This window comes from Akebia trifoliata, chromosome 8 (genome assembly GCF_017979445.1).
Source record: "Akebia trifoliata isolate Shusen 1 chromosome 8, ASM1797944v1, whole genome shotgun sequence".
NCBI lineage: Eukaryota > Viridiplantae > Streptophyta > Magnoliopsida > Ranunculales > Lardizabalaceae > Akebia > Akebia trifoliata.
In genome coordinates this window covers 35,234,363-35,259,882 of record NC_141382.1, presented here as the reverse complement: position 1 = coordinate 35,259,882, position 25,520 = coordinate 35,234,363, and the positions used below count along the sequence as shown (strand labels likewise).

Sequence of the window (25,520 nt, the reverse complement as noted above, 5' to 3'; positions counted from 1 at the left end):
TTTTAAAAATACACGTGTTGAAATTTTAAAACAAGCACAATCTGTCCATGATTCTTATGAAAAACCCATGTTCACATAATAATCCAATTATTATTCCAATTTATTCCAAGCAACAACACTAATCCACAAGTAGTTCCAAACATGAATTAAAATACAAAACATAAAAATAAAATAAAGATAAATTTTAATTTAAAAAAAAGAATATTTGGAGGCAAATAAATCTTCAATTATCGCCTTCTTTCATTGGGCCCGTTTCTTGATTTGAAATGTTTGGTATAAATATCATAAAATGTGAAGCTTAGTAGGAAAAATCACTATTCCTACATGAGTATCATGTTAATAACATGTGTATAATATCATATGAAATAATTTTTTTTTGATCTTCTATGCATTAATTTCCAACAATTAATATTCAACGTTGACACTCACGGCCTAGCTCAAACCTTCGACGCACATAGTCTATCTCATTCAATCTGATATCTTCTCTAGAGGCCTTAAGGACTACAACCCAAGGGTTTCTGCTCTGTTTTATTTCCAGTCCAACAACCTTTTGATAACATCATCATATAAATTAACGAATATGATCATAACATTGCATAATATTAAATCAATCACATATAATATCATAATATGCATACGTCACATGAGGTCTATAAGGAAAGTGAACCTACTTGAAAATTTGTGAGGTCGACTATATTGAAATTCTCGACAATCTGAGCGTTTTCTTCTTCTGGATCAGGTTCCACCGTTGGCTGATGGTGTCTTAGAGAAGAAAATAATTTAAGAAGATAAGAGTTTCCAACGATGGTGGTTGTCTACACGTCCTCCCTATTTATAGACTTTTTAAAAAATCTTTTTCCAAATTTAAAAATCTGTGGTTCTTTTAATGACTTAAAGTTTATTTTTAAATTTTCGATTTAAAGCTTTTAGGTTTCCCAAAATAAAATGCATCCAAAAAATTTTGGCCCCTTAAAATTTTTAATAGAATCTATTCCGTCAACAATCAATATTGGATATATGGTCAAGATAATACTCATAGTTGTATAATTTCTAGGATTCTAATTTGACTCTTTAACAAATTAACTTAGATGCTTTCCACAATTTGGTTAAAAATATGGCACATGTCAACTCTTTATTGATTACAATTTGCTAACAATTATCTTCTAGATTTCTTCTTCTACTATTATTATATATATTTTTTAACCCCTCCTTTTTAGGTCTCCACGGCTAGGATTTCTCAAGAAATCTTAAACACCCTTCATTTAGTTAGATCTAACTGTTGTGAATTAATGACTTTAAAATATTCAAACCTTCTCAACCATATCTCAAAGATTTGCAAAATTTTGGGATTTTTATCCCTTCTTAAATGGACTCCCACGTCTCGCTTGGGTTCACGACCAAGCCATTTGAATTAAGTTAAAATAAAAAGAAAATAATAAAGGTCCTTGGACCTTGACTTTACCTTGGTCCCACCTCCCAATGCTAACTCACACTTAAATTGAAAAAGACCAGAGTACCTTTTTTTACTACTTTCTTAAAAATAATCTAAATATTGACTTAAAAGGTTAGGTCATGTAGAGAACCTAATATATCATCATTTATGGTGATTGGCTTTGACACGCGGTTTGAGAAATTCAAAAAACTCAAAAACTACGTAGGGTAAAGTTGTCCTAAGAATTTTCGTCTACTAAATTTTAAGAACTTGTTACCATGTGTAAAATTTAATTCTGAACAACTTTCGTTCTTTGGTTGAGGTGAAATTTAGAAGTTTGAGTTTACCGAAAATGCAAATTATCCAAATCGAAATGACAGTTACGTCCCTAATGGTATAAAATTCTTATTTTTCCACCGTTTCAATTTTCAAATCTAGGAATTCAACCAAATGCATTCTAGAAAACAAAATACAACCTATACTTAACATTTTCGAAAATTCCCAACGTCGAAATTACACGTCGGCCAAAGAATAGTTTTTAAATTTTGAAAAGATAAAAAAGTCAATAAATAGGGAGGACGTGTAGACCCCTTCTTTTGTTGGAAACTCTATGATTTTCTTAAATTCTTCTCTTCTGTAAGACATCAAAAAACAACGATGGAAGTTTTGTGAACCCAAAATGTAGTTGAAATTTTGTTGATTTAACTTAAGCCAGAAGAATAAAATATTCAAATTGTCGAGAATTTCAACATACTTAGACCTCACAAATTTTCAAGTAAATTCACTTTCCTTACGGATTCATGTGACGTATGCATATTATGATATTGAATGTGTTTGATTTAATATTATCCAATGTTATGATCATGTGCGCTGATTTATATGATGATGTTATTAAAATGTTGTTAGATTGAAAATAAAACAAGACGAAAGTCCGTGGGTTGTAGTCCTTAAAGTCTCCGGAAAAAATCTTGGAACGAATGAGATAGGCCATGTGCGCCGAAGGTTTGAGCTAGGCCGTGGGTGCCAACGCTGAATATTAATTGTTGGAAATTGGTGCATGTAATATCGTATTTTTTTTATTATATATATTTCATGATATTATTTGCATTTTACTCACGTGATACTCGTGTAGGAATAGTGATTTTTCCTATTAAGCTTCATAGCTTACAATTTTTATACCAAACATTTCAAATCAAGAAGCGGGCCCAATGAAGGAAGGCAATAATTGAAGATTTAGTTGCTTCCTAATATATATATATATATATATATATATATATATATATATATATATATTTAAATTAAAATTTATCCTTATTTTTTTTTTAATTCACATTTGGAACTCCTTGTGGATTAATGGTTATTGCTTGGAATAATAGTTGGATTATTATGTGAACATGGGTTTTTCGTAAGAGTCATGGACAAATTGTTATTGTTTTAAAATTTTAACCCATGAATTTTTTGAAAGGGTCTGAAACCTATAGTGGGTTGGATAGTGGTTGAAAATATGATTCTAAGTTGATATGGTTTGTGAAAATCAAATATATAGTTAAAAAGTTATGAATTTTTTTATTATGATTACAAAAATCAGTTTTGTAGAAATTTATGATTGACCCGATTTGAAATTCAATTTTCACCCACATAGGGTCCGAATAAAAATTTCTCTAAAACATCAAAGTTAATAGTTTTAAAAGTCACCTTTTTGGCCATTTTTAAAAATACTATGAGTGCTGCCTGTAACAACCTCTTCTTTAAAATGTGACAGTTTTGTCATAAAGAGGACAATACACATTGGTCCGTTAAATCTTTAATTTACTTCAATAAGTTCTTCTAAAGTATATTTGTTGAATTGGTTAAATTATGGTTCTAACGGTATATGACATATGTACCATTTTGAGTTGTCTTGACGAACCAATAAAATTATTTTTTTGCCAACTATCAATATTCAATTATGGAACACTTTTGAGTAAAGGACCTTTCAATGATTATCTTATGAAATTTTCAATCGAAATCATATTGTGTGAATTTTTTTTTCTTTCTACTTTAGCATGTTTTAATGAAAGTCACACGTTGGAGTGTGACAGATGGGGAACTAAATATCATGATGACTCTTTGGAGGACTCTACTAGTGAAGATGATGGAGATAACTATTAAAAAAGAAGAAGATGGAGATGATTTTTAGTTATCTTATATCTTTTTTAGTTTATAAGGTATAAACTTTGTTGCTCCTTGTTATTTTGTTAAAATCTAAAATATAATGATGATTTTATATTACTACATTGCTGCTCTATAATATTTATTTGTCGTTCGATAGTTGTTTACTTGTTAACTTTTGAGATTTGAGTCTTTTGACAATGATATTGATTGTAATAGAAGCTCAGGCTATCGACCGCAAAGGTAAATTATTTTTTTCTTTTTCATTTATATATTTTTACTTTTATTATGATTTTTTATATATATATATATATATATATATATATATATATATATATATATATATATATATATATATATATATATATATATATTGGGATTTATTTTAATAAATTTGTTGAGGCTTACGCCTCATTACGCCTTGAGGTTTATGCCTCGCCTCAATAACCCAAAACGCCTCAAGTTCGCCTTGGAAACTGTAAAACAATGGTCTCCATTACCGTTTGTGATAGTGGCAGATTTGTTGGGGAGATTAATTAAGAGAGCTGCGAATATAGTTGAACTATCTGGTTTTAGTGTCAAGGAAGAGGGGCCACAGGTGTCACATCTGCAATTTGCAGATGATACATTAGTCTTGGATTCATCAATGGATTAGGTGAGGTTCTTGAGGGTTTACTATATTGTTTTGAGGCAATCTTAGGTTTCTGAATAAACCTTAGGAAGAGTAAGCTATTTCTAGTAGGAACAACTTCATAGGTGAGCATTGATGTTTGGATGTTAGAATTATTCCTTCCTTTCAACCTACCTAGGACTCCCTTTAGGGACTGTGTACAAAAGTAAGGCTATTTGGGATCCAATCATTGAGAGGATGGGAAAAAGAATAAGCTCCTAGAAAGCAAAGTACTTATAAAAAGGAGGAAAATTGACATTGATTAAGAGCACATTGGCAAACATCCCAATATTCCATTTGTCCCTTTTTTTTCCTATCCCTAGAAGCGTTGAAGAAAAAATGGAAAAAGATGATAAAGGGATTCATTGCGAAATGATAAAGATTGGAATAAAAAATTTGATTTAGTTAAATGGAAAGTTATATGTGCTCCAAAGAAGAACGAAGGCTTGGGAATCAAGGGTTTTAGGATGTCGAACTTGGCTTTATTGTGAAAATGTTGTGGTGGTTTGGGGAGGAGAAGACAAGTTTGTGGAGGAAGGTAATTGAGGAGAATTTGAAGGGAAGTCATATGGGTGGGAGAGTAAGGAGGTAAAGATATTTTTCGGTTGTGGTCTTTGGAAAGGCACTACGAAAGTATTGTCAATTTTTTTGAAATGGATTACATTCAGAGTGGGAACTAGGAAGAGGAGATTGGACTTGTTATAGGTATAAGTGGTGTGGTGATTCACCCATATCATTACCATTCCCTTTGACCTATGAATTGTCAATAAATTTGTTTTTGCCCATTATGGCTTTATTGAATTGTTGTGGAAGTGAGACTTCTTGGGATTTGGGTTTTAGCAGGGGTTTCAAGGGAAGGGAAGGGGTGGGGTGGGGTGGAATTCAAGAGCTAGTAGATCTAACCACCAAACTCGATCACATACCGTTTGAACCATCTGGGATCAATAGTTGGGATTGGGCTCGAAACAAGGATAGATGTTTTTCGGTAAGATCTGTCTACAACTTTATTGCCTCTCGAAGTAATTCAAATTTCCTAACTGCTCCCATTTGGGGAATAAAGGTCCCTTTGAAAGTATCCTTATTTGTTTGGTTAGCTTCTTTTGGAAACGTTTATACGCTTGATCACTTAATAGGTAGAGGTTTTGTTATGCCAAACTTTTGCTCCTTGTGTAGGGTCAATGGTGAATCAGTGGACCATATTTTGTTGCATTGTCCCTTTGTCTCGTGGTTATAGTTTGCTTGTGCCTTCGGCACTAACATCCTCTTTGGGGTTAAGGGGTTAAAAGGGGAAAACAATATAGTTGAATGGGTATTATTGGAAAAAAGGGAGAAGAGGAAAGACAATAAAGTTAGAGGGGTATTTGGAAAGGAGGTAGAAGAGGAAAAACAATAAAGTTGGGGTATTCTTAAAAAATGGAGAGGAGAAAAGATAAAAAAGTTACCCTCAATATACGTCCTTTTTTGGGGGTAAAGATTGAGACAAGAGGGGGACAACTGTCTTGTTTTATTATATACTAGAGTTTATAAGTGGTTAAAAGGGTAAAAGAGAAAAGATAGTAAAGCTAGAGGGGTATTATTGAAAAATGGGGTAAAAGATGAAAGATAGTAAAATTGGAGGATATATTATTGAAGAAGGGTGAGGGAGAGGAAAGGAAAGACAATAAGGTTGAAGGGGGTGAAGAGGAAAGGCAATATAGTGGGGTAGTGTGGACCGCACTCCACTGTAGCTGGAGTGGAACGTTTATACCCCACAATTGTATCTGGAGTGACACTTACTGTTGTGTTTTACTATATATATATATATACATACATATCCTATAAGTTAGGTAAATGAAAATATTGGACCTCAATATATATTTTTGGTATTCTAGAGGATTTAAATTCTTGATGTTGGAGTCCATTCACATTCATATGAAAGTATTATATAAAATATTTTATTGGTGTAAGTGGAAGGGTTATGATCCCAAGTTTGTGACATTACCACTCAAACACTTTACTACCTCACCGAGGTAGCATCATCTAGCAATAATATATTAATTGCATTTGTCCCTACATAAATGAATAAGAAATTCTGGTGAAAACTATAAACCTATTCAGATGAATGCTAGATTACTCGAAACAAGTCGTAAATAGCGGTTATCGGAATGGAATGGTAATGCCATTGAAATTCATTAATTTGTTGATTCACGTAGGAGATCTTGGTGGGGTTGATCGAGCTATCATATGTATGAGCATGTCCACTGTGCATATGGAGAGATCAGCAGAGGGTTTTAAGCACACACCATTTTATCCATTATTTCCCTTTTTGTAATATCACATTCCTTTAAATCGATTTTGCTTGGGATAAAGTATTCATAATGTCTTGTGATGTATGTGATTGGGTTCTGTTTTTCAAAAATCGTGGCAGTCCTGTTGGGAAGCTATGTGTCTCAAAGGAAGACCACCTTTTAATGAAAAGAAAAGGGTTGGCGGTGGTGGATTGCTCATGGGCACGCTTAAGTGATGTACCTTTTGTGAAGCTTCGTTGTGCTGCTCCTCGTCTTTGTATGGAATTCCCACACTCACTCCCAAGCTTTATTTTTGTTTTCTGCTAAGCAGACTACCAAGTAACCTTTTATTATTCTCCATCTTATCTTTTTTTCTTTTGTTACTTTTATTCTTGATGTAAGAGTCTGTTTTTGTCCATTTTTAGAAACTTGCAACATGTTACATTCTATGCTGCTTTGCTTGACTTTTAAATGTAGCTTAAATTTGAAATGTCAAACAAATTCGAAGGAAAGAAGTAAATATAACATGGGGGTGTATGAATGTATGAATTATCGTTGCACTTAGTGAACACAATCATGTAGCTTACAATCGAGAATATAATATAGCCTTAAGTAGGAATGATGTCCCTAATGTATTTGTGTTGCAATTACTACCTAAAGAAGGCCAACACCAAAAGAACTCTAAACTCCGCTAATGTTTTTTAATTAGTTGTTGAATTGTCACACCCAAAATTTCTAACACGAATCCCCTTGATTTTGTGTTAGTTTTTGAGGTATGAGATATATATCCACATATATAAAGTTTGATATTATATAAATAACCTGAGAACTGATGTGATTATAACATGATTTAAAGCAATAAAATATAAAATTCAATTAAACAACTAATCAACACTTGTAGCTCACATAAACTAGAACCGCAATCTACATAAATTGATAGTGAAATTGAACATGTATATATATATCAAAGTAGTGTCACATACTGTGATAAAATATACGAGGTTGACTGAACAAAACTACACTAGTTGAGATAAATATATATCCCAAAACTATACATGGATTTCTTCATACTCCCAGACATTAGGATAGTCATACACGCCCCCCCTGCTCATCTGCAACATCTTCACACTCCTCTACATACTTCTCCATCACGGGTTCACCTGCAAGTCTTTTGTGTGGTAGGGTGAGTAACAAGAGTAATGCAGGACTTATGAAACTAATGATGGTGATGGTTGAGGTCAAAAATTAATTACAAAGAATAATAAAATAAGAAATGTTGGACTCTACCACACAAAATAATGGAACTCTAATAGGTTTCTAACATATGACTCTAAGCATATCACAACCCTGCCAAGCTATCCCTCAAATACTAAAATGATTGATCTTATGGAAGATGGAACTTCCAACTAGATTTAGGGTCTCAATTCACAATGATCTGAAGATCTTGGGGTGATGATTTGAGATTTTAGGGCAGGAAACAAGGATTTGAACGGGGTTCTAATGGGACCAAGTATATTGGACAACAATAATAGGGGTTTGGGTAAGAATAGAGGTTTGACTAGTGTGTATGGGCAGCAAAGAGGGTTCAACTATGTGTAGGTTGGCTGTACTACATTGTACAATATGGTTTAAAGGGAGTGTTTCGATCCGTAGGTTTGGGCTTAAATAGGTTTGGTTGCGTGTTATTAAGGTTAGGGCTGAGAGTTCAGATTTGGGGATGTTTAGGAGATTTCAGGTAGGGTTTCAGAGGGATTTAAATGAGGTTTAGGTAGGTACGGCTGGGAAGTATTGGTTCTGAAATAGTTTCTGCAGGTATAAGGTTTTAGGAATGGGGTTCAACAGACACAATGTGTGGTCTCCTGGCTTCGATGATAGCAAGGTTATGAGGCTCGATTGAAGAGGTCTGGGAGGTTAGGGTTTGAACCAAAATAGAAAAAATAAATTAATAGAGAAATAGGCTGGAGATGAAGAAGAAAAAAAGATTAATTTATTCATGCAAATAGAAGATATTTTACCTTGGAACACCAAGCTAGAGTTCACCCTAAACTCAAGCAAGAGGAGAAACACAATTTCCATAATTTTTCTTCCATAAATCTGCACAACTCTCAAAAGATTGTCTTTAAATAAGAAAGGGAACCTAGTAATAAAAGACTTTCTAATCCTCAATCTCTTAAACTTTCAATTACTTATGTAGCAAGTAAATTAGAAAGCAAAGAGATCTCCCAAAAGGGCTGGTCGAGATTTCTGAGCAGCGAAGGGGTGGTTGGAAAGGCCCTTTGAAGAAGTGCTTGGGTTAGACACTGAGGGCATACCCAATACAATTAAAGCCAACATAATACACAATACAAGCAATGGCAATGTAGTTAATAAGAATGGTGAGGAATACGTTGGAGTCTCTGCCCCGCTGTGGCAGTTTGACGTCCAAACTTTACCGGTTTGGACCCTATTGTTCCTGATTTTGTGTCTGGTCAATGAATGCCAATGTTGGATAACCAGTTATCTAGCTCAGGTGGGCCATCAACCACAAACTCAATACTAAGTCCAATACGAGAGTCAGTCGTTCGACAACTACAAACAATTGAAGAAATAGTAATCACTGGTGAACTTAAGAGAAGTGCTCCACGTGTCTAAAGCTAATCTAGCTGTGTGTGTGTGTGAACATCATAAATCTCTACTCTATACAACATCTCAACTACCTTCACAAAGAAAGTTCATCAATAAATGTAGAGAGGACTCTCCTGGATATTAGTAGTGATCTTATTCCATGCGGTTTCCCATGCCGCCAAGGAGAATGAGAACATCAATTGCTATCCTAGGAAACTGACCGCTTCTAGAATGCAACGACAAGTTGCCTTTGTAGGCATTCACAAATCTTTTAGTGACTCACATTCATATTATATACAATATCCTAGGTTTCGAATAGTTCAAAATACAAACATTTGTGTCTGCGAATTATCCTCCAGTATCTAATACGTATTATTCAATCTATCAAGATTTTTTTGTTTGATGTGACAGGATGTCCCTACCAGCTAGCTCGTTTGAAAGTGGGATTAATCCCTGTGGATACACCCAACCACCAAAAATTGGAGTATCGGGTTAAGTTGTGGGTGGGGAGACTCGATCTTACGACCTTGGGGAGTCCATCCAAGTCACAAAACCACTGCTCCACCACTCGAGTGGTGATCAATCAAGACATCATTTTCCCCCAAATTTCATATTTTTCGGATAATTTCAAATAAATTTCCAAAATTCATTGTAGACTTCATTTAACAAAGTACAAACTCATTTGACCTATGTTTTGAAAACCATTCTGAAAGATTAGTTTTGAACTGCATTTTTTTTGCTTTGAAATTATGTTAATTGTTGATAGAAAGTAAAGTATTTTGAAAACAAAGGTTCTACTGTCAAGCAAATATAATTAATATTCAATAATAACCAAATAAACCATAACAATTAACCATTATTCATGTTGTTTTCAATGTAAATTATGAAATTACGTAGTTATTGATTTGCAAAATACTTTGTAAAAAATTTTGTGGTTATGTGTAGGTTTCAAGACTCCTACCTGACTTCCCTTGAGCAATTTTTCTCTCTTAAATCCCAAGAGCTTAATCTCGGTCCTCTAGCTTTGAGTTCAAGCTCCTAGACTTTCCATTTTTCTCCTATTTCTTTACTAGTCCTGGTACTAAGTTGCTGTTATTTCCTTTCTTAAGCTCTCCTTCTTGTTGTTTGAAGCTGAAAATGGTTAAAGTAGGGTTGAAAATGGTGATTAAAGGTGTTGGTTGTAGATTTCTTCAAGAGTTTGAAGAATATTTAAAGGTTGCGAGTTTGGGAAGGTTGGAAGGTGATTGGCGTGAAGTGTTACCAATTTTAAAGGTTGGAAATGAAGGAGTTGGAGAAAATGATGCTTCAACTGTTTGGTTTAATGGAGCCAGGTGGCTAGTTCTTGAAGCTTGAAAGAGATTGTAACTTGGAGAACAAATTTTTTAGCTTTTATGTTTGATTTGTGAATAAAAAACGAAGTGCCAATTAGCTAAGTGGTAAGACTTGTGGAGGTTGTTCCAGATCCTAAGTTGAAACCCCTTGAACGCATACTTCTTATGCTAACTATTAACAATTAACAATATTCATGTACCAACCAAGCATTTACCTATCAAAAAATTTGTGAATAAAAAAGCTAATGAGCTAACGTCATATTTGACATTTGTTTTACACAACTAAGTGCATTGCCCATCTTTGACATTTGGCAAGTGTTAGTGATGTGTCACTTATGCAAAGCAATCCCACATGTAGCTGAATTCAGCCACTCATGAATGGGTCAACTCAATTTGACCCCATTGACTGGATTTTTCTGTTTTACTTTGACTTGCTCAGTCAGTTTCATCTGGACGTTGATTTTAGTGATCTAATAGTCTATTCTTCACGATTTTTCGAGATCTAACAGTGAACATATTTTCAATATGCATTGTCTATAAAATCCCATTTTCTAACTTTCTACTGATTTTTCGATTTACACATGCTTACAATCTATACTATGTTTTCCACTGCTTTTGAGTCTGCTGGGGACGACGGATTTTAAAAAAATAATATTATTTAAAAATAAAAAAATATACATAATGATTCCTCGAGATTTATATTTATCTTTTAGGTTATTACTTGAATCAACTGAGTTGTTAATTGTTTGAGCTTCCATAAGCAACTTTGGTGCTTTAACCTACAAGTAGGGTGGGGAATGGGAAGCTACTCTTTGTGCATGCTGTTCGGCAAGGTGGTTATTCTATTTAAGCATCCAAAATGCCATTTTGACAAGAAAATATCTGATAAGACGGCCCCGATCATCTTTCTGATTGAGTGCTTATGCTGTCTGTCAGTTATCCTTTAATCTGTATGAATTTCAACCTTCTAACATGTTGAATTTGGGTACTGATTTATTGAATGTAACAGAATTGCTACTTACAAACCATGGATACTGATTTAGCATATTAAGTTACTTTTTTTTAAAATTTATTAATCTTGTCCTTTAAGGTAAGCTATATATTGGCTAATAAGTTATTTCCAATTGCAGTACCATGGCTGGTTGCAGCAAATCCGGTAAATTATGGACGACCATGTGAGTTATCTTGTGTGGAAGCATTATCAGCAGCTTTAATTATATGGTGAGTTATTTTATGCTCGTACTAAGTCTATTCATCATCTTGTTTGTCATCCAAAGTCCTCTTGAATTTGATCATTAACTGAAACTTCAGAATTTGTTTTGTACTATGTTTTTCCCTGGGATACCTGAGAAAAGATGCAGAATGGTTATTCTTAGGAAGGTAGGAATCCCCTTACATTACTAGGTTGAAATCCCCACTTTACCTCAATGCATTCCCTCAATCGTTACCTAAGGTCAAACCTTATGTATTCTTTTGATCGCTACCATTGCGTATGCCATTTCTAGAGGATATTTATCAGCAGTGTTTATGAGTGGATTACCTTAGTACTCTGAAGAGGGGCTCAAACCAACCTAGAGGCCAATTGCATGTCTTGTGGTTTCCACCATGGCTTCATCTTCTACTCCTTCATTGTCTTCCTTTTCTGATCTGACAGCGTGTTCTAGACTCCCAATCCTCTTCCTTCTTAGGTCATGTGCACACTATGCCATGGATAGGCCTTTATATTGTCTAGACCAATTCCTTGTATTTCATCGATTTGTTGATTTGAACTCAAACATGTTAATTCTTGTTACAATTGTTCTACTAATTACCTCAAATAATGCTTTAGCCCCCTTTTTTTTTTTCCAAATAAGCAAAGAATATATTAAATGAAAAACATAGGGGGCTACAGTTCCCTTGAGGGGTTCTGTGTTTATATGGCTAGCGACATTGGGAAGATTAACTATTTTGGACCAATTGATTGTAAGAAGTTTTCAGACTCCAAATTGTTGTTTGTTTGCTTGAGGAATGGAGAGACAGATGATCACCTCTTCTTACATTATGCTCTAGCTCGCTATGTTTGGTTACAAATTGTTGTTGTTTGTCCATGACATGCATATACTGTGGTGCAAGATCATCTAGCTTAAATAAACGATTCTAATGTATTTGGTGTTACCTATTACTTTTATATATTCTTTTATTGTTTTTCATCTTTTACTCCTTTAACCTCAAAATTCTTTAATAATATCCTTCCAATTTTATTTTTTTCACTTTTATGCCCTTCACCCTCCCATCAAGCTATAGTATTGTGGGATCTACTTTATTTCTTTTACACTTCATCCCCCCTATAACTTTACTATATATGTCCTCTTTGACTCCTTTAACCCACTTTATTGTTTTTCATCTTTTACCTCTTTGACCTTAAATTTTTTCTATAATACCCCAAATCCAATTAGGCTTGATCCAAACCCACTAATTTCGTGCCTTTTTGAGCCATTTTTAAATTGACATCACGTACTCCAACTTGAAATAAAACTCATTAAAATACTTCAAGATGTGACATCTTAACAGAGATTAGTCCAAAAAGAGAGCCATCAAATTGATCAAAAAGTAATCTTTTAAATTGATAGATCAACGTAAAAACTTGCAAAAACAAAGAAATGCGAGGTTGTAATTAAAATAATAATCTATTGAAGCACCTCAAGTGTGAAAATCTTAATAGAGATTGATCGAAAAAAAGAGAAAACTGTATTAGATCGAAAAAAACATCAAGGTCAAATCCATTACCTGATCAACAAAAAAGCTAGAGAGACAAAGCTTTAAAACATATAGATGAATGCGGGAGAATAAGAAGCAAAATCAAATCTCTTCTTTGAATACTAGCATTTGCTCCTTCAGCGTGACTCAAATCGTTGTCTTTGTCGACAATGAAGACTAGTGCGAGTGGGGCTTTTGTTCTCCTCAACCTTCTAAATCGAAGTGTTAAGGTTAGTTAAGAAAATTGCAGTGAACTTGAGTGGATGAAGACAATGATGGAGGTCTCTTGTTCGTGTGAAGATGGTGTAATTGCAGTGAAATCGAGTGGATGAAGATGGGTGAGAGGGTGATTCTTAGTGAAGAAGACTAGTGCTTAGTGAAGAAGATGGTGAGTTGATAGTCTTTGAAGAAGAGATTTGGGAGTTTTAATTGAGCACCCCGAGGTATTTGCAATATTGGGGAGGTGTTTGCAATATCTTGTAAGTTTTAAGTGAGAAATTATGCACGTGGTGTTTGAATAGATTTGTACTGTAGGATTTTCATCTATTAAGCGAGATCCAACGGCTCTATATATATATATATATATATATATATACTCCTAAGAATGACTTGTGAAAAAAACACAAGATCTCAACCCTTTAAATGCAAAATCTAATGGTTGAGATTTATCTTTGGGATAATTATCTCCAAGATTTGTGTTATCAAGATACTCATAAATCTCAACCATTGGATTTTGTGTTTAAAGGGTTGGGATCATGTGTTTTTTTCATGAGTCATTCTTAGGAGTCAACGGATCCCAACCCTATATATATATAAATACCTCAAGGTCAACTTGAGTAATAGAAGAAAATAAGATAATGATTGATGAAAGAGTTAGGATCCGTTGACTCCTAAGAATGACCCATGAAAAAAACACATGATCTCAACCCTTTAAATGCAAAGTCCAATGTTGAGATTTATCTCCGGGATAAGTATCTCCGAGATTTGTATTATCAAGCTACTCATAAGTCTCAACCATTGGATTTTGTGTTTAAAGGGTTGGGATCATGTGTTTTTTTTTCACGAGTCATTCTTAGGAGTCAACGGATCCCAACCCTTAATAAAATTGTTGTGGGCTTGTGTTTTTGCTTTTCATGAACTCTATCAAGTCTTGATGAATGATGATGAATATTGATCTTTCTTTGAACTTGAATCTTTGTACTTAAATCTTGATTCTTGAAGGTTGAATCTTGATTCTCAAGTCTTGAAGGTTGATACTTGATCAATCTTGATTTTTGAAGGTTGAACACTTGAACTTGGGTTGAATCTTGATTCTTGTGAATTGAGTTGAGAGTCTTAACTTGAGACATGAAGTTTGAGATTAATAGTCTTGAGTAGAGAATAGAGATTAAAGAATATTTATGTTTTGTGAGAGATGAATGTATTATGTAGTAGAGTAGAAACTAGAAAATCTGAAAATGTAATAAGATTTAAGAGTTGGAGGCTTGTGAGTAAGAAAGAGGTTAGAAGGTAGAAGAGATGTTGTCAAAGGAGAATGCCATCTCTGTTGAATAACTCTATTCTATTAGTTTCTTTTTATCTTTTGTCCTTTTTAGTCTTTTCCTCTTGTTAGACTATGTAGTCACATTTAAAGCCTAATTAGGACTTAGTAATTAATTTAACTTTTTTCTTTATCTTTTTTAACTTGGTATCAAAACCTACCTCCATCGTCTTCTCCCTCCCCATCCTTTCCTCCTTGTTGCAACTCCATCGTCCTTTTCCTCCTTAAATCTATCATCAACACCCTAATCACACCATGCGATAGAGTCTTGAGACTTTCTTGAAGCCTTATGGCAGCAGCGTAGCTACCCTAAAGAGCTGCGGCAACACTATGCGCTGTTTATTGGGCTGTGGCAATAACAATTGCTGTCTTTTTGTGATTGTTAGGCCATCTTAGTGGGTTGCAATAACAACAATGTGCTGTTTTAGGGGTTGCGGCAACAACCGTTGCTGTTTTTCTGGCTGTCAGGCCATTTTTAGTAGGCTACGATAACAACAGGGTGCTATTTAGTGGATGTCAGGCCAAATCGATTGTTGTTTGAGGGTTGCGATCACAACAGATTTACTGTTTGAGGGTTGCGACAACAACAAGCTGCTGTTTGGGAATTTCTGGGCATGTGACAACCACTAGACTCTTGGTTGAGGTTTACGGCAGTAGCAGAACTACTCCTTGGTGCCCTACGATTGAGTTGATGATTGTTCGGTTCACCTATAACAGTGTTTGATCACCTTCCACGCCTCTTCTGATCGTGTATTGTCATTTTTAGGGTGCTGCGATTAGTTTCTTATTTGAACTCTCTTCAAACCAAAGCACATCTATTCTTTGATGGCCTACGAAACGTTTTCTTCCTTGATCATTAGTAATAGTGATGGATCGGACGGTCTTTCCTCTCATTCAATCGACTTTCCAGGCATTCAAATTACCAGTTTGAAATTAGATGGTCCTAATTATTTTCTTTGGGCATGATCAGTTGAAATGTTTATTGGTGAAAAATGAAAGATCGGTTACCTCACAGGAGCGGACAAACAACCTACACTGACTAACACTATTTACCCCCAATGGTTTGCTAATGACTCTATGGTCCGTTCTTAGTTGGTTACATCTATGCAACCACACATTGCGGCTGATTTTATGTTTTCCAAGACCGCAAAACAGATATGAGATTCTGTAAAGAATATCTACTTGTAACGTCAAAACAATGTCCGGATCTTTAACTTAGAGCGTGAGGTTTTTCGTCTTTCGCAAGGTGACTTTTCAGTCACCATCTCTATATCACAGTTACGTGTTCGATGGAAAAAGTTGACTTTCTATTTCTTGTCCTATGCTTGGAAGGACCCTCTTGATAAAGCATTAGATGCATTGATAAGGACCCTTTAAGATATCTTTTTTTCTCTGGTTGGTGGCATTAAGGAGACTCGCAACGTTGGATTAATTAATCAAAAGAGGCTTTATTTCCTCGAATTGGTATGTTGTATGTGTGGTTCTCAGACGGAAACAGTGGATCATCTATTCATCCAATGTCGGGTGGCTTATCATATTTGGTCACATTTCTCATCCTTATTCGGTATAGTAGGTTGCTTTCCTCGTTCTGTTAAGTCGGTCTTGGAAGCTTAGTTGTCGTGGGGTGGTTCCTTCTCGTCTTCTAAGCGGATTCTTTGGTGCTTGGCTCCTTTTGCAATTCGTTGGGGTATTTGGAAAGAACGCAATCGGTGCATTTTTGAAGGGAAAGTTTCGACGTTGGAAGGACTGGTTCTTTCTATTTTGGAGTTCATGTTCTCTTGGAACAAACTTTACGAGGAATTCAAGGGAGTCTTCTTTGAAGATTTTGTTATGCGTTGGGATAGGGTGTGCTCTTTGTCGGGAGAGTATCTCGTTGTCTGTGCTTAGTCTTGTTTTTAAGCCTTGTTGTGCTTTTGGTTCTTTTTCTTTGTTCTGGGCAGGTCCTTTCGACCTTCTTTTGTTTTTTTACCTTTCAATAAACATATCTTTATTAATAAAAAAAATTATATGCATCGATTTTGGATAAGAATCGAATTTTTTAGTTTCTAACCGGTCTCCGGGATGAGTTAGAGTATGCGAGAGTTCATTTATTAGGTATGGATCCCTTTCCGTCCCTAGAGAATGCGTATTCTTATGTCTTACCTGATGAGAGTCGTCGTATATTTGTCCTATCCCCCTCTTCTAGAGACCACTCTGCTATGCTTACTTGCATACCTTTTCCACAGCCTTTCAGTAGGTCTCTGTTAGCGACATAAGTGTGATCATTGTGGAAAGTTGGGTCACGTGAAGGTCTGTTGCTATGCGCTTCATGTTTGTCCTAATCAGCAACATCAACTATCTCAACGATCCTCAGCTCATATAGTCTCTCAGTCGACTTCTGATCAGGCACTCCCCTCCGCTACTACCTCCTCAGATTCGGTATCTATGTCCCAGGCTGAGCTTGACAAGTTAAGGTAATTCTTCAATCAGATGGAGACTTCATCTCAGTTGGTCCCTATTTTCGCTCACTCTGGAACCTTTGCATTTGCATACAGTGTTTTCACCACCTCCTCACTATGGATCATTGATTCTGGTGTCTCAGATAATATGACCGGTACGTCCTTCCTGTTCAAAACCTATAGTGATTGTTTTAGTCTTCATAAGGTTCGCTTTGTTGATGGTTCTTTATCTACTATTGCTGGTCAAGGTCATTTGTTTGTTACACCTTATTTATCCTTAATTAATACACTGCATGTTCCTCAACTTACTACTAATCTTATCTTTGTTAGTAGCATTACCAAACATTTGAATTGTAGTATAATTTTTTATCTCTCATTGTGTCTTTCAAGATCTATAGTCGAAGAGGATGATTGGCATTGGACGTGAAGTGAATGACTTGTATCTCTAGGACGCACCTGTTTTACCTAACACTTATTCTGTTTCTCAACTTAGTTGTAGTAGTCAGTTTCATAAGGCACTTGTAATGCATTGGCACTTACGCTTAGGCCATATTTCCTTTGGATATTTTAAACACGTTCCCTGTTTTATTTAATAATGTCAATTTACTTGATTTTTCTTGTGAAACTTGTCAATTAGCTAAATATGATTGTTCTCTTTATCTTATTAGTATGAATACTACTGTACCTGTTTTGTTTAATATAATACACTATGATGTGTGGGGTCTTTCCCCCGTCACATCTACTTTTGATTTTCACTATTTTGTCTTGTTCATCGATGACCACAGTCATACCACTTGATCTCATGAAACACAAGAGTGAAGTATATGAGATCTTTAAGCAATTTCTTACTATGTTTCTTACCCAGTTTGGTCGTACTGTCAAGACTTTCCGTTCAGATCATGGTACTGAATACACCGATTGTGAGGTATTAAAACTTTTTTTAAAGTCTGGCAATGAACATTAAATGTCTAATGTTAAGATTCCTCAGTAGAATGGTCGATCCAAAAGGAAAAAATCGCCATATTCTAGAGTTAGCCCGTGTCCTATCCATTGGCATGAACGTGCCACAAGCTTATTGGGCCGATGCAGTTCTTATTGCTGTTTATCATATTAATTGGACTCTCTTCCGGGTTCTTCAATTTGCCACTTCCTTCTTTCATCTCAGTTCGGATTGTCCCTTGTTTTCACTTCCTCCGCATGTGTTTGGGTGCGTCTATTTTGTTCAAATTCTTCACCAAACTCGCACTAAACTTGGTCCTAAGGTCGTAAAATATATATATATTTTTTGGTTATTCCTCTACCTAGAAAGGATACCGCTGTTATCATCTTCTCTCAAAGGCGTTTCATCTTTTGGGATGTCTCCTTTGAGTATACCCCATACTACCCTAAGTCAGTTGGCTGTCAGTCTAAGTGATTTTCTCTAGATTCCCCTGATGACCCCTCATCCTTGTTATTCCCTCGTCTTATGCATGTTCCTCCTTCTCCATCTCTTGTCAATTCGTCCCCTCCTCAATTGCTCGTTTACTCTCGGCAGCCATGCAATATTACCATCACTTCTATGCCCCAGACCAACTTACTTCCTCGTCTCCAGTTTCGCCTCCTATTGTCTCTTGTGATGATCATCCTATCGCCATTCGCGAGGGTAAGTGCACTTGTATTTATCCTATTTCTAATTATGTATCTGATTCTGCTCTCTCACCATCTTATCGGAGTTTTCTTGCTTCTGTTTCCGATGTTTCTCTTTCTAATACTGTTGCAGATGCTATTGTCCATCCTGAGTGGCGAACAATTATGATTGATGAATTGAATACTCTTAAAAAAATTTAGACTTGGAAACTAGCTCCTCTTCCGCCTGGTTGGAAGGTTGTGGGATGCCACTGGGAGTTCGCCATTAAGCATAATTCTGATGGTTTTATTGCTCACTATAAGGCTCGTCTGGTAGTTAAATGTTATGCTCAAACTTATGGGATTGATTATCAGAAGATATTTGCTCCTGTTGTCAAGATGACCACCATTCGAGTTCTTTTTCTGTTGCTGCTATTAGAGGGTTGCCTTTTTCAGTTAGATGTCAAGAATGCTTTTCTTAATGATGATATTCAGGAAGAAGTCTATATAGTCCAACTTCTTGACTTTCTTGCAATTGATTTTTTTGGACATGTCTGTCGTCTTCGCCGTTATCTCTATGAATTGAAGCAATCTCCTCGCGCATGGTCTGAGCACTTTACTAAAGCAATGCATTAGTTTGGTTTTCATCAGAGTTCTATTGATCATATCCTTTTCCTGCATCACTCCCAGGGCAAAACTTATGTGGATGATATTGTCCTTACTAGAGATGATTGTGACGGCATTTTAGAGGTAAAATCTTATTTAGGACGTCAGTTTGAGATTAAGGACCTTAGACATCTTCGCTATTTTATGGGCATTGAGGTTGCGCGGTCCCATTCTGATAATTTTATTTCTTAGCGTAAATATGTCTTTGATTTACTGCGTGACTCCAGTCAACTTGGTTTTTGTCCCGCCGATACTCCAATTGAGCAAAATCACAGGTTGGCTGATTCTGAGGGGGAGTGTTTGTCGGATATTGGCTAGTATCAGTGTCATGTAAGAAAATTGATCTACTTGTCTATGACTCATCCCGACATTGTCTATGTCAGTTTATGCACTCTCCTTGCACATCTCATCTTACTGCTGTCTATCGTATTCTCAGATATCTTAAGGGATATCCTAGTCGAGGTATTTTGTTCAGTAATTATGTTCATCTTCGCATTAAGGCATGGACTGATGTAGATTATGCTATTTCAGTGACTGATAGACGGTCTACTTCTAGGTATTATGTTAAAGTTGGTGGCAACTTGGTAACTTGGTGCAATAAGAAGCAGGATGTGGTTTCTCGGTCTAGTGTTGAGTCAGACTACAGAACTATGGCATTTGGAGTGTGTGAGTTATTGTGGCTCAAGACCTTACTAGTTCATTTGTATCTTCCTGTGACAGTCCCTTTTTCACTATATTGTGATAATAAATCAACTATTAACATAGTAGCAAATCCGGTTCAGCATGACAGAACAAAACATATTGAAGTTGATCGACATTTTATTAGAGAGAAGATCGTCTCTGGGCAGATTTGTACTCCCTTTGTTCCTACCACTCAGCAATTTGCCGATATTCTTACTAAAGGTGTTAACAAAACTGCCTTTGAAGGTGTCTTGTTTAAGTTGGGCGTTGTTGATATCTACACACCAACTTGAGGGGGAGTGTTGAATAAAACTCTATTCTATTAGCTTTTCTTGTCCTTTGTCCTTTTTAGTCTTTTCCACTTGTTAGACTATGTAATCACCTGTAAAGCCTAATTAGGGCTTAGTAATTAATTTAACTTTTCTCTCTATCTTTTTTAACTATCTCATACAAAAATATGCCATAGCATATTAGTAAATGACATTTTTGGGTTATGCGAGTGTTGCATATGTGAATATGTGATCGCATTTGACAACACTGATACTATGCTTACTTTGACTTGGAGAAGAGCACTAATAATTGATAAGATATAATCTAATGGATGATGTGCCCCAAAGCGGCTGGCAGCAGTTTTTCAAGTGCAACCATGATAGAAGTTGGTCGGGCCTCACTTATTAGGTTGCAATTTAAATTCGAACTCCACGGTCCAAGGTTCAGGTGAGTAGGTTGCCTAGTAATGTGGCCTTTGACTAGAGGTTTGTGCATTGTCAAGCAATCACCAATGTTCATGACATTCAACTATGAAATTTATAGTTTTACAATGACCATGCAATATTTATGATATTGTTGGTATTCTAGAAATGCAGGTTAGGCTCATGGAGGTGTGATTGTCCTAGGTCGCACTTCAAGTATGGATAGAATTCAGCATGTGTGTGCAATTCAAGTTTAAGAATTCATACCATACGAGTCCACAAGACTTTTGAGCCTAATTTGTATAATGTAATTCCACATGAATTTGGCCTGATTTGGGCAATTTACCCAAACTTGTGTAGGTTTAATTTTAACCCAAGAATCCTTGATCGGTAATGTGATTGGGCTTTTGGCATACGCTATTCGGGCTGAAAAAAAGGTTCCACAAACGGGAATTAGGTAAATGCGTGTGAGACAAAGGGTTTCAAGCTTGGGTCCAAGATTTTGGTCCAACTAGTTGTGTTGGACTTGGGTATTCCAAAACCTATTGTGAATTAAGGGATGTAAAGAGATGAAGTAGGGGCCCAAATTGGTGGATTTTGCTGATGGATGTGGTTGCCAAGCATAACTTTTACAAAGGGTTATTGGACTTGTGCTTGACTAACTAATCCATAACGTGCATAGGCTCAGTACTCAAAGTTGAGTTTGAGAGTGCTGCACAACTAATGAGGGAATGCATGTATGCATGTTTCAGAGCTTTGACAATAGGGCTTTAGACATAGGGAGAAAACAACATTGGTAAAACCAACTTTTGGCTATGATGTTTTGGGAGAGGTAGAGGACTAAAGAGCATCTAACCTTGAAATGTTTTAGAACATTCATGCTAAAGAAATACGTGTTAATTCCGACGTTTTTGTTGTCAATTCTGAGACCATGAGTGTGAGAGTTTGGACTACGTTTCAACATCATCATTGATCCTCTTGCGGTCAACATTGTGTGCTTCAAAGGTAAACTTGAAGTTGTGCCAACCTAATCCTAACGTAAGACTTCCTTGGACTCAAATTAGGTGACTTAGGAACCCCTCATTATTTTAGAAATTTTTTTAGGAAAAGGCCTTAAAGAAAAAATTGTTGTCCCTTTGGTTACCTTCTCTGTTAGCCTCGGCTAGCCAAAGAACCTTCGCCGGCTAATTGAGAGCCTTCGGGTTGATTCTTAGAAATAATGAAAACTATTCTAATTTTGGCGAAGCTAATTGAAGAGGCTCTTTGGCTAACCAAAGCACAATCTTGGCTAATTGAAGACTGCTCGGCTTGATTTTAGAAACTATTTTTTTTTCCAGGCTTTTGGAGCTTCGGTCAGCATCAGCTAATTGAAGAACCCTTCCTCAGCTAGCCAAAGAACCCCTCAACTAACCAAAGCTAGGTTTTCAACCTAAGTACTGGAGCACTCGGCTAGCTGAAGAATTCCTCAGCTAACTGAATGTATCAGTTATGTTCAAAAATCTATAAATAGAAAGCTTGCTCCATTAGGGTTTTTGCTTGAGCCTCTGGAGTGTTTTGAGCCACTACTTGCACACACAACCCACACTCTTCTTCTCCAAAACCTAGGACCTTAGGAACCATAGTCCTCTAGGAAAACCTTCTCTAATCCTAAGCCTAGACCATTAGCTTCATTCCTTTAGACCTCCATCCTCGGCACAACCTTGCTATTTCTATTGGAACATCCTATGGAGTGCTAGATTGAGCTATTTGGAGCTATAATTGCAAGCTAACATAGCAGACTCAAGCCTCTCGATGCTTTATTGGTAAATCTATCCTCAAAGGTAAAGGTCTTCAACTTGGTCACTTTCTTTCCTATTAATTTGTGGGTTTCTTGGTTTAACTTTTTCTAAACCAAGCTCTCTATTGGTAGAGAAGCATTAGCGAGTGTGTGAGTGGGTCTGGCGTCATAAAAACCTAGGTGTTTAGGGAATATCCCTAGTTGGATTCTTTGTTAGCCTTGTCAAAATCATGGGTGGTGTATGGACCAATTTTTGTATTAGGTTTGTTGATTTGTCCAAGGAGAAAAATCAATTGTAAAAGGTTTGAGGTGAACCAAAACCTCCGGATAATGGAAAGCCATGATCCTAGGTAGGGTGCCTTGGGATTGGGTATATGCATTTAGCCGAACCATTATAAATCCAATGTGTTCCAAGTGTTTGATTTTCTGTGATAGCTTGTTGGATTTACATAATTTCTGCTATAATAAGTGTTCTTGTGCTTGGTTGATTGAAGAAAAATCAATTGTAAAAGGTTTGAGGTGAACCAAAACCTCTGATCTTCAAGCTCTTCAATCTCTCTAGTAAATAGTTTTTAACTCATTGAACCTCGTCTGCATTCAATCATATTCAACCTCATCTTATCCTCTTGTATAAAACCCTTGATTTTTCTACCCAAAAATTAAATAATCTTCTACTCCCAAAATCTTATCTTATTCCTGAGGTTTGAAGGTTGATGGTGATAGGATCTTAAGATTGAATACGTGGGTAAAATGTTCTACCCAAGAGGTTGAAGATTTTACTGACTTTGAGGAAAAAAAAATCAAGCAGTTTTTGCGTTTTGGGTGGGGGTTGAAGACAATGGAAGTTAGGTCATTTGTTTTGAGGTTTAAAGGTTGAAGGAAATAGGATGTTAAGGATAAATACGTTGGGTAAAAGGTTCTACCAAAGAGTTTGAACATGACTGGTTTTTGGAAGAAAACATCATAGGATTTTGGTTAGATGCTGAAGACCAGGAGGCATGTAGGTCATTTTTAGTTACCTTATTTTAGAAGACCTCAGGTCAAGGAGATATATCATGGGGTATCTCATATAGTCTCCATAACATGGAGGGTATCTCTAACCCAGCGAAAAAATAAATAAATTCGTTAACGGGTTTGCTCTATTCCACGAACCCAGTACAAAGTGAAACCACTAACCGATTTGCCGGTTTACAGTTCGGTGAAGTAGCAACGAATCTGGTAGCACATAACAGTGAATTCGGTTTTGTTGTGTAGGAGAAGATCAACAGTAAATAAGCTCTTTTTCCCCATCTTTCAAACATTTTTTAAAAAATTATTGTAGGTTACTTTGCAGCACTTTTTGACCTTTTCCTATCTTGTTTTTACAGTGGGGAGGAGGAAACAGCACATCTTTTGCTAAGCAAATTTAAATGGGGTCATGCATTTTTGTCTGTGAACAGGTAGAATGCACTTAGTAATACAAAAATACCAAGTTCAATGAAGTAAATCTTAGTCCGACTTTGTTGAGATGGTAATTAGCATCTAAAAATGGAATGTTCATGCAAGATAAGCTACTCAACATGTGAGCTATGTACCACATGTATGGATATTCTGCTTATAGACATTAATTACCCACTCTTAAGGGTAAAATAAACATATCCTTTTCATTATGATCTGTATAACCTACTTTTCTTAGTAGGTAGCACTCTATAACTTCTATCGGTATATTCAATCCCTTGTAGGGAACTTTTGAAGGCATATTCAGAATGTGAGAACAGCTCAGGCATTATTGCAGTCCAAAATGCTTGGCTTTCCCAGAGTTCAAGAATTCCAAAACCTCCTCCAGACGCAGATGGTACGCCTTCAATTCTTATGAAAATAACTACTACTACTGATGATTCCATTATGAAATTATGGCAATTGTGTTTTCCAAAATTGTAATTGGTTTCTAGGAAAATTTGATTTTCAGGTTATGTTTGCATATGCTCGAGGGAAAATCATTTTCCCTGAAAAAATGATTTCCCATCTTGGAGGGAAAATATTGTCCTACCTGACACCCCAAGGAAATGATTTTTTTCATTAGGGTGGGAAAATCCCAATGGTACTCCCACCCCCGACTATATAGGTGCAATCAAACACCGAAAAACATTTTCTGAGGAAATTTATTTTCTAAAGAACATCTTCTGATCTTGAGTCTCATGTGATGAATAAAACAAGTCTCATTAACTCATCATTCTTCTTCAAAGGCCATCAGCTATATAGCAATGTAGAGAATGACCATTAAGATATATATATTTGTAACACCTTTTGTTAATGCAGGTGATGATGAGGTATCAGTCGGCAATGAAATAGGGTCTGACTACGATTCTGAAGAGGGACTTCCACCGCTCGAAGAGAATTTGAATCATTTGAACTTTGTGCAAAGTGAGGATGAAAGTGAGTGAGTGGAGAGTTCCAATAGGTTTTTTGCTTGAGCTGTCTGAGAGACAAAATTGGTTGATGGTAACTTGCAACATGTTTAGTGTTCGATACAGGATGTGCAGTCTAGAGGTGAAGTGTTGTCAACCTCAGATGTGTTGGGTCTATAAGGTGAAATCTAACTTTATTATAGGAAACTTGAAATAATATAGTCGCATAATTTTCTACTGGAATTACTGAATTTTTCACCTCTTTGTAGATAAACTATATGAATTCTTAATCATTCCATAAGTTCAGAACCATAAATATGGAGAATCTCCTACTTAATTGAAGAAACCTGAGATGTTTGTCATGCCGAAGTGGCAATATTGCGACCCATTGATCTCATCATACACCCCTTGGTGGACCTTTGACATTAAAACCCAGCATGGTTTATGATTTCTATCCATTGGAGGGCTTGTGCAGTTAAGTACATGTTCTAACTTGTCGGATCTGATGCTCAATAAATATTATTGGGCTGGTTGAGCCAGTAA

The 25,520-nt window shown here is 35.9% G+C and overlaps 1 protein-coding gene across 5 annotated transcripts in view; it reads left to right on the top strand.

Moving 5' to 3' along the window:
* LOC147396596 (RNase L inhibitor protein-like protein) overlaps positions 1-25,235 on the top strand; it is a 34,583-nt gene extending 9,348 nt beyond the window's left edge. For all 5 annotated transcript variants that reach the window (XM_086451525.1, XM_086451520.1, XM_086451523.1 and 2 more), the window contains 5 exons: positions 6,661-6,797; positions 11,586-11,676; positions 23,958-24,029; positions 24,312-24,424; positions 24,889-25,235. In XM_086451525.1, the coding sequence (XP_086307651.1) occupies positions 6,661-6,797; positions 11,586-11,676; positions 23,958-24,029; positions 24,312-24,424; positions 24,889-25,013 (538 nt within the window). In that variant the 3' untranslated portion in view covers positions 25,014-25,235. The remainder of the gene's footprint in view (positions 1-6,660; positions 6,798-11,585; positions 11,677-23,957; positions 24,030-24,311; positions 24,425-24,888) is intronic.
* Positions 25,236-25,520: the final 285 nt, after the last annotated feature.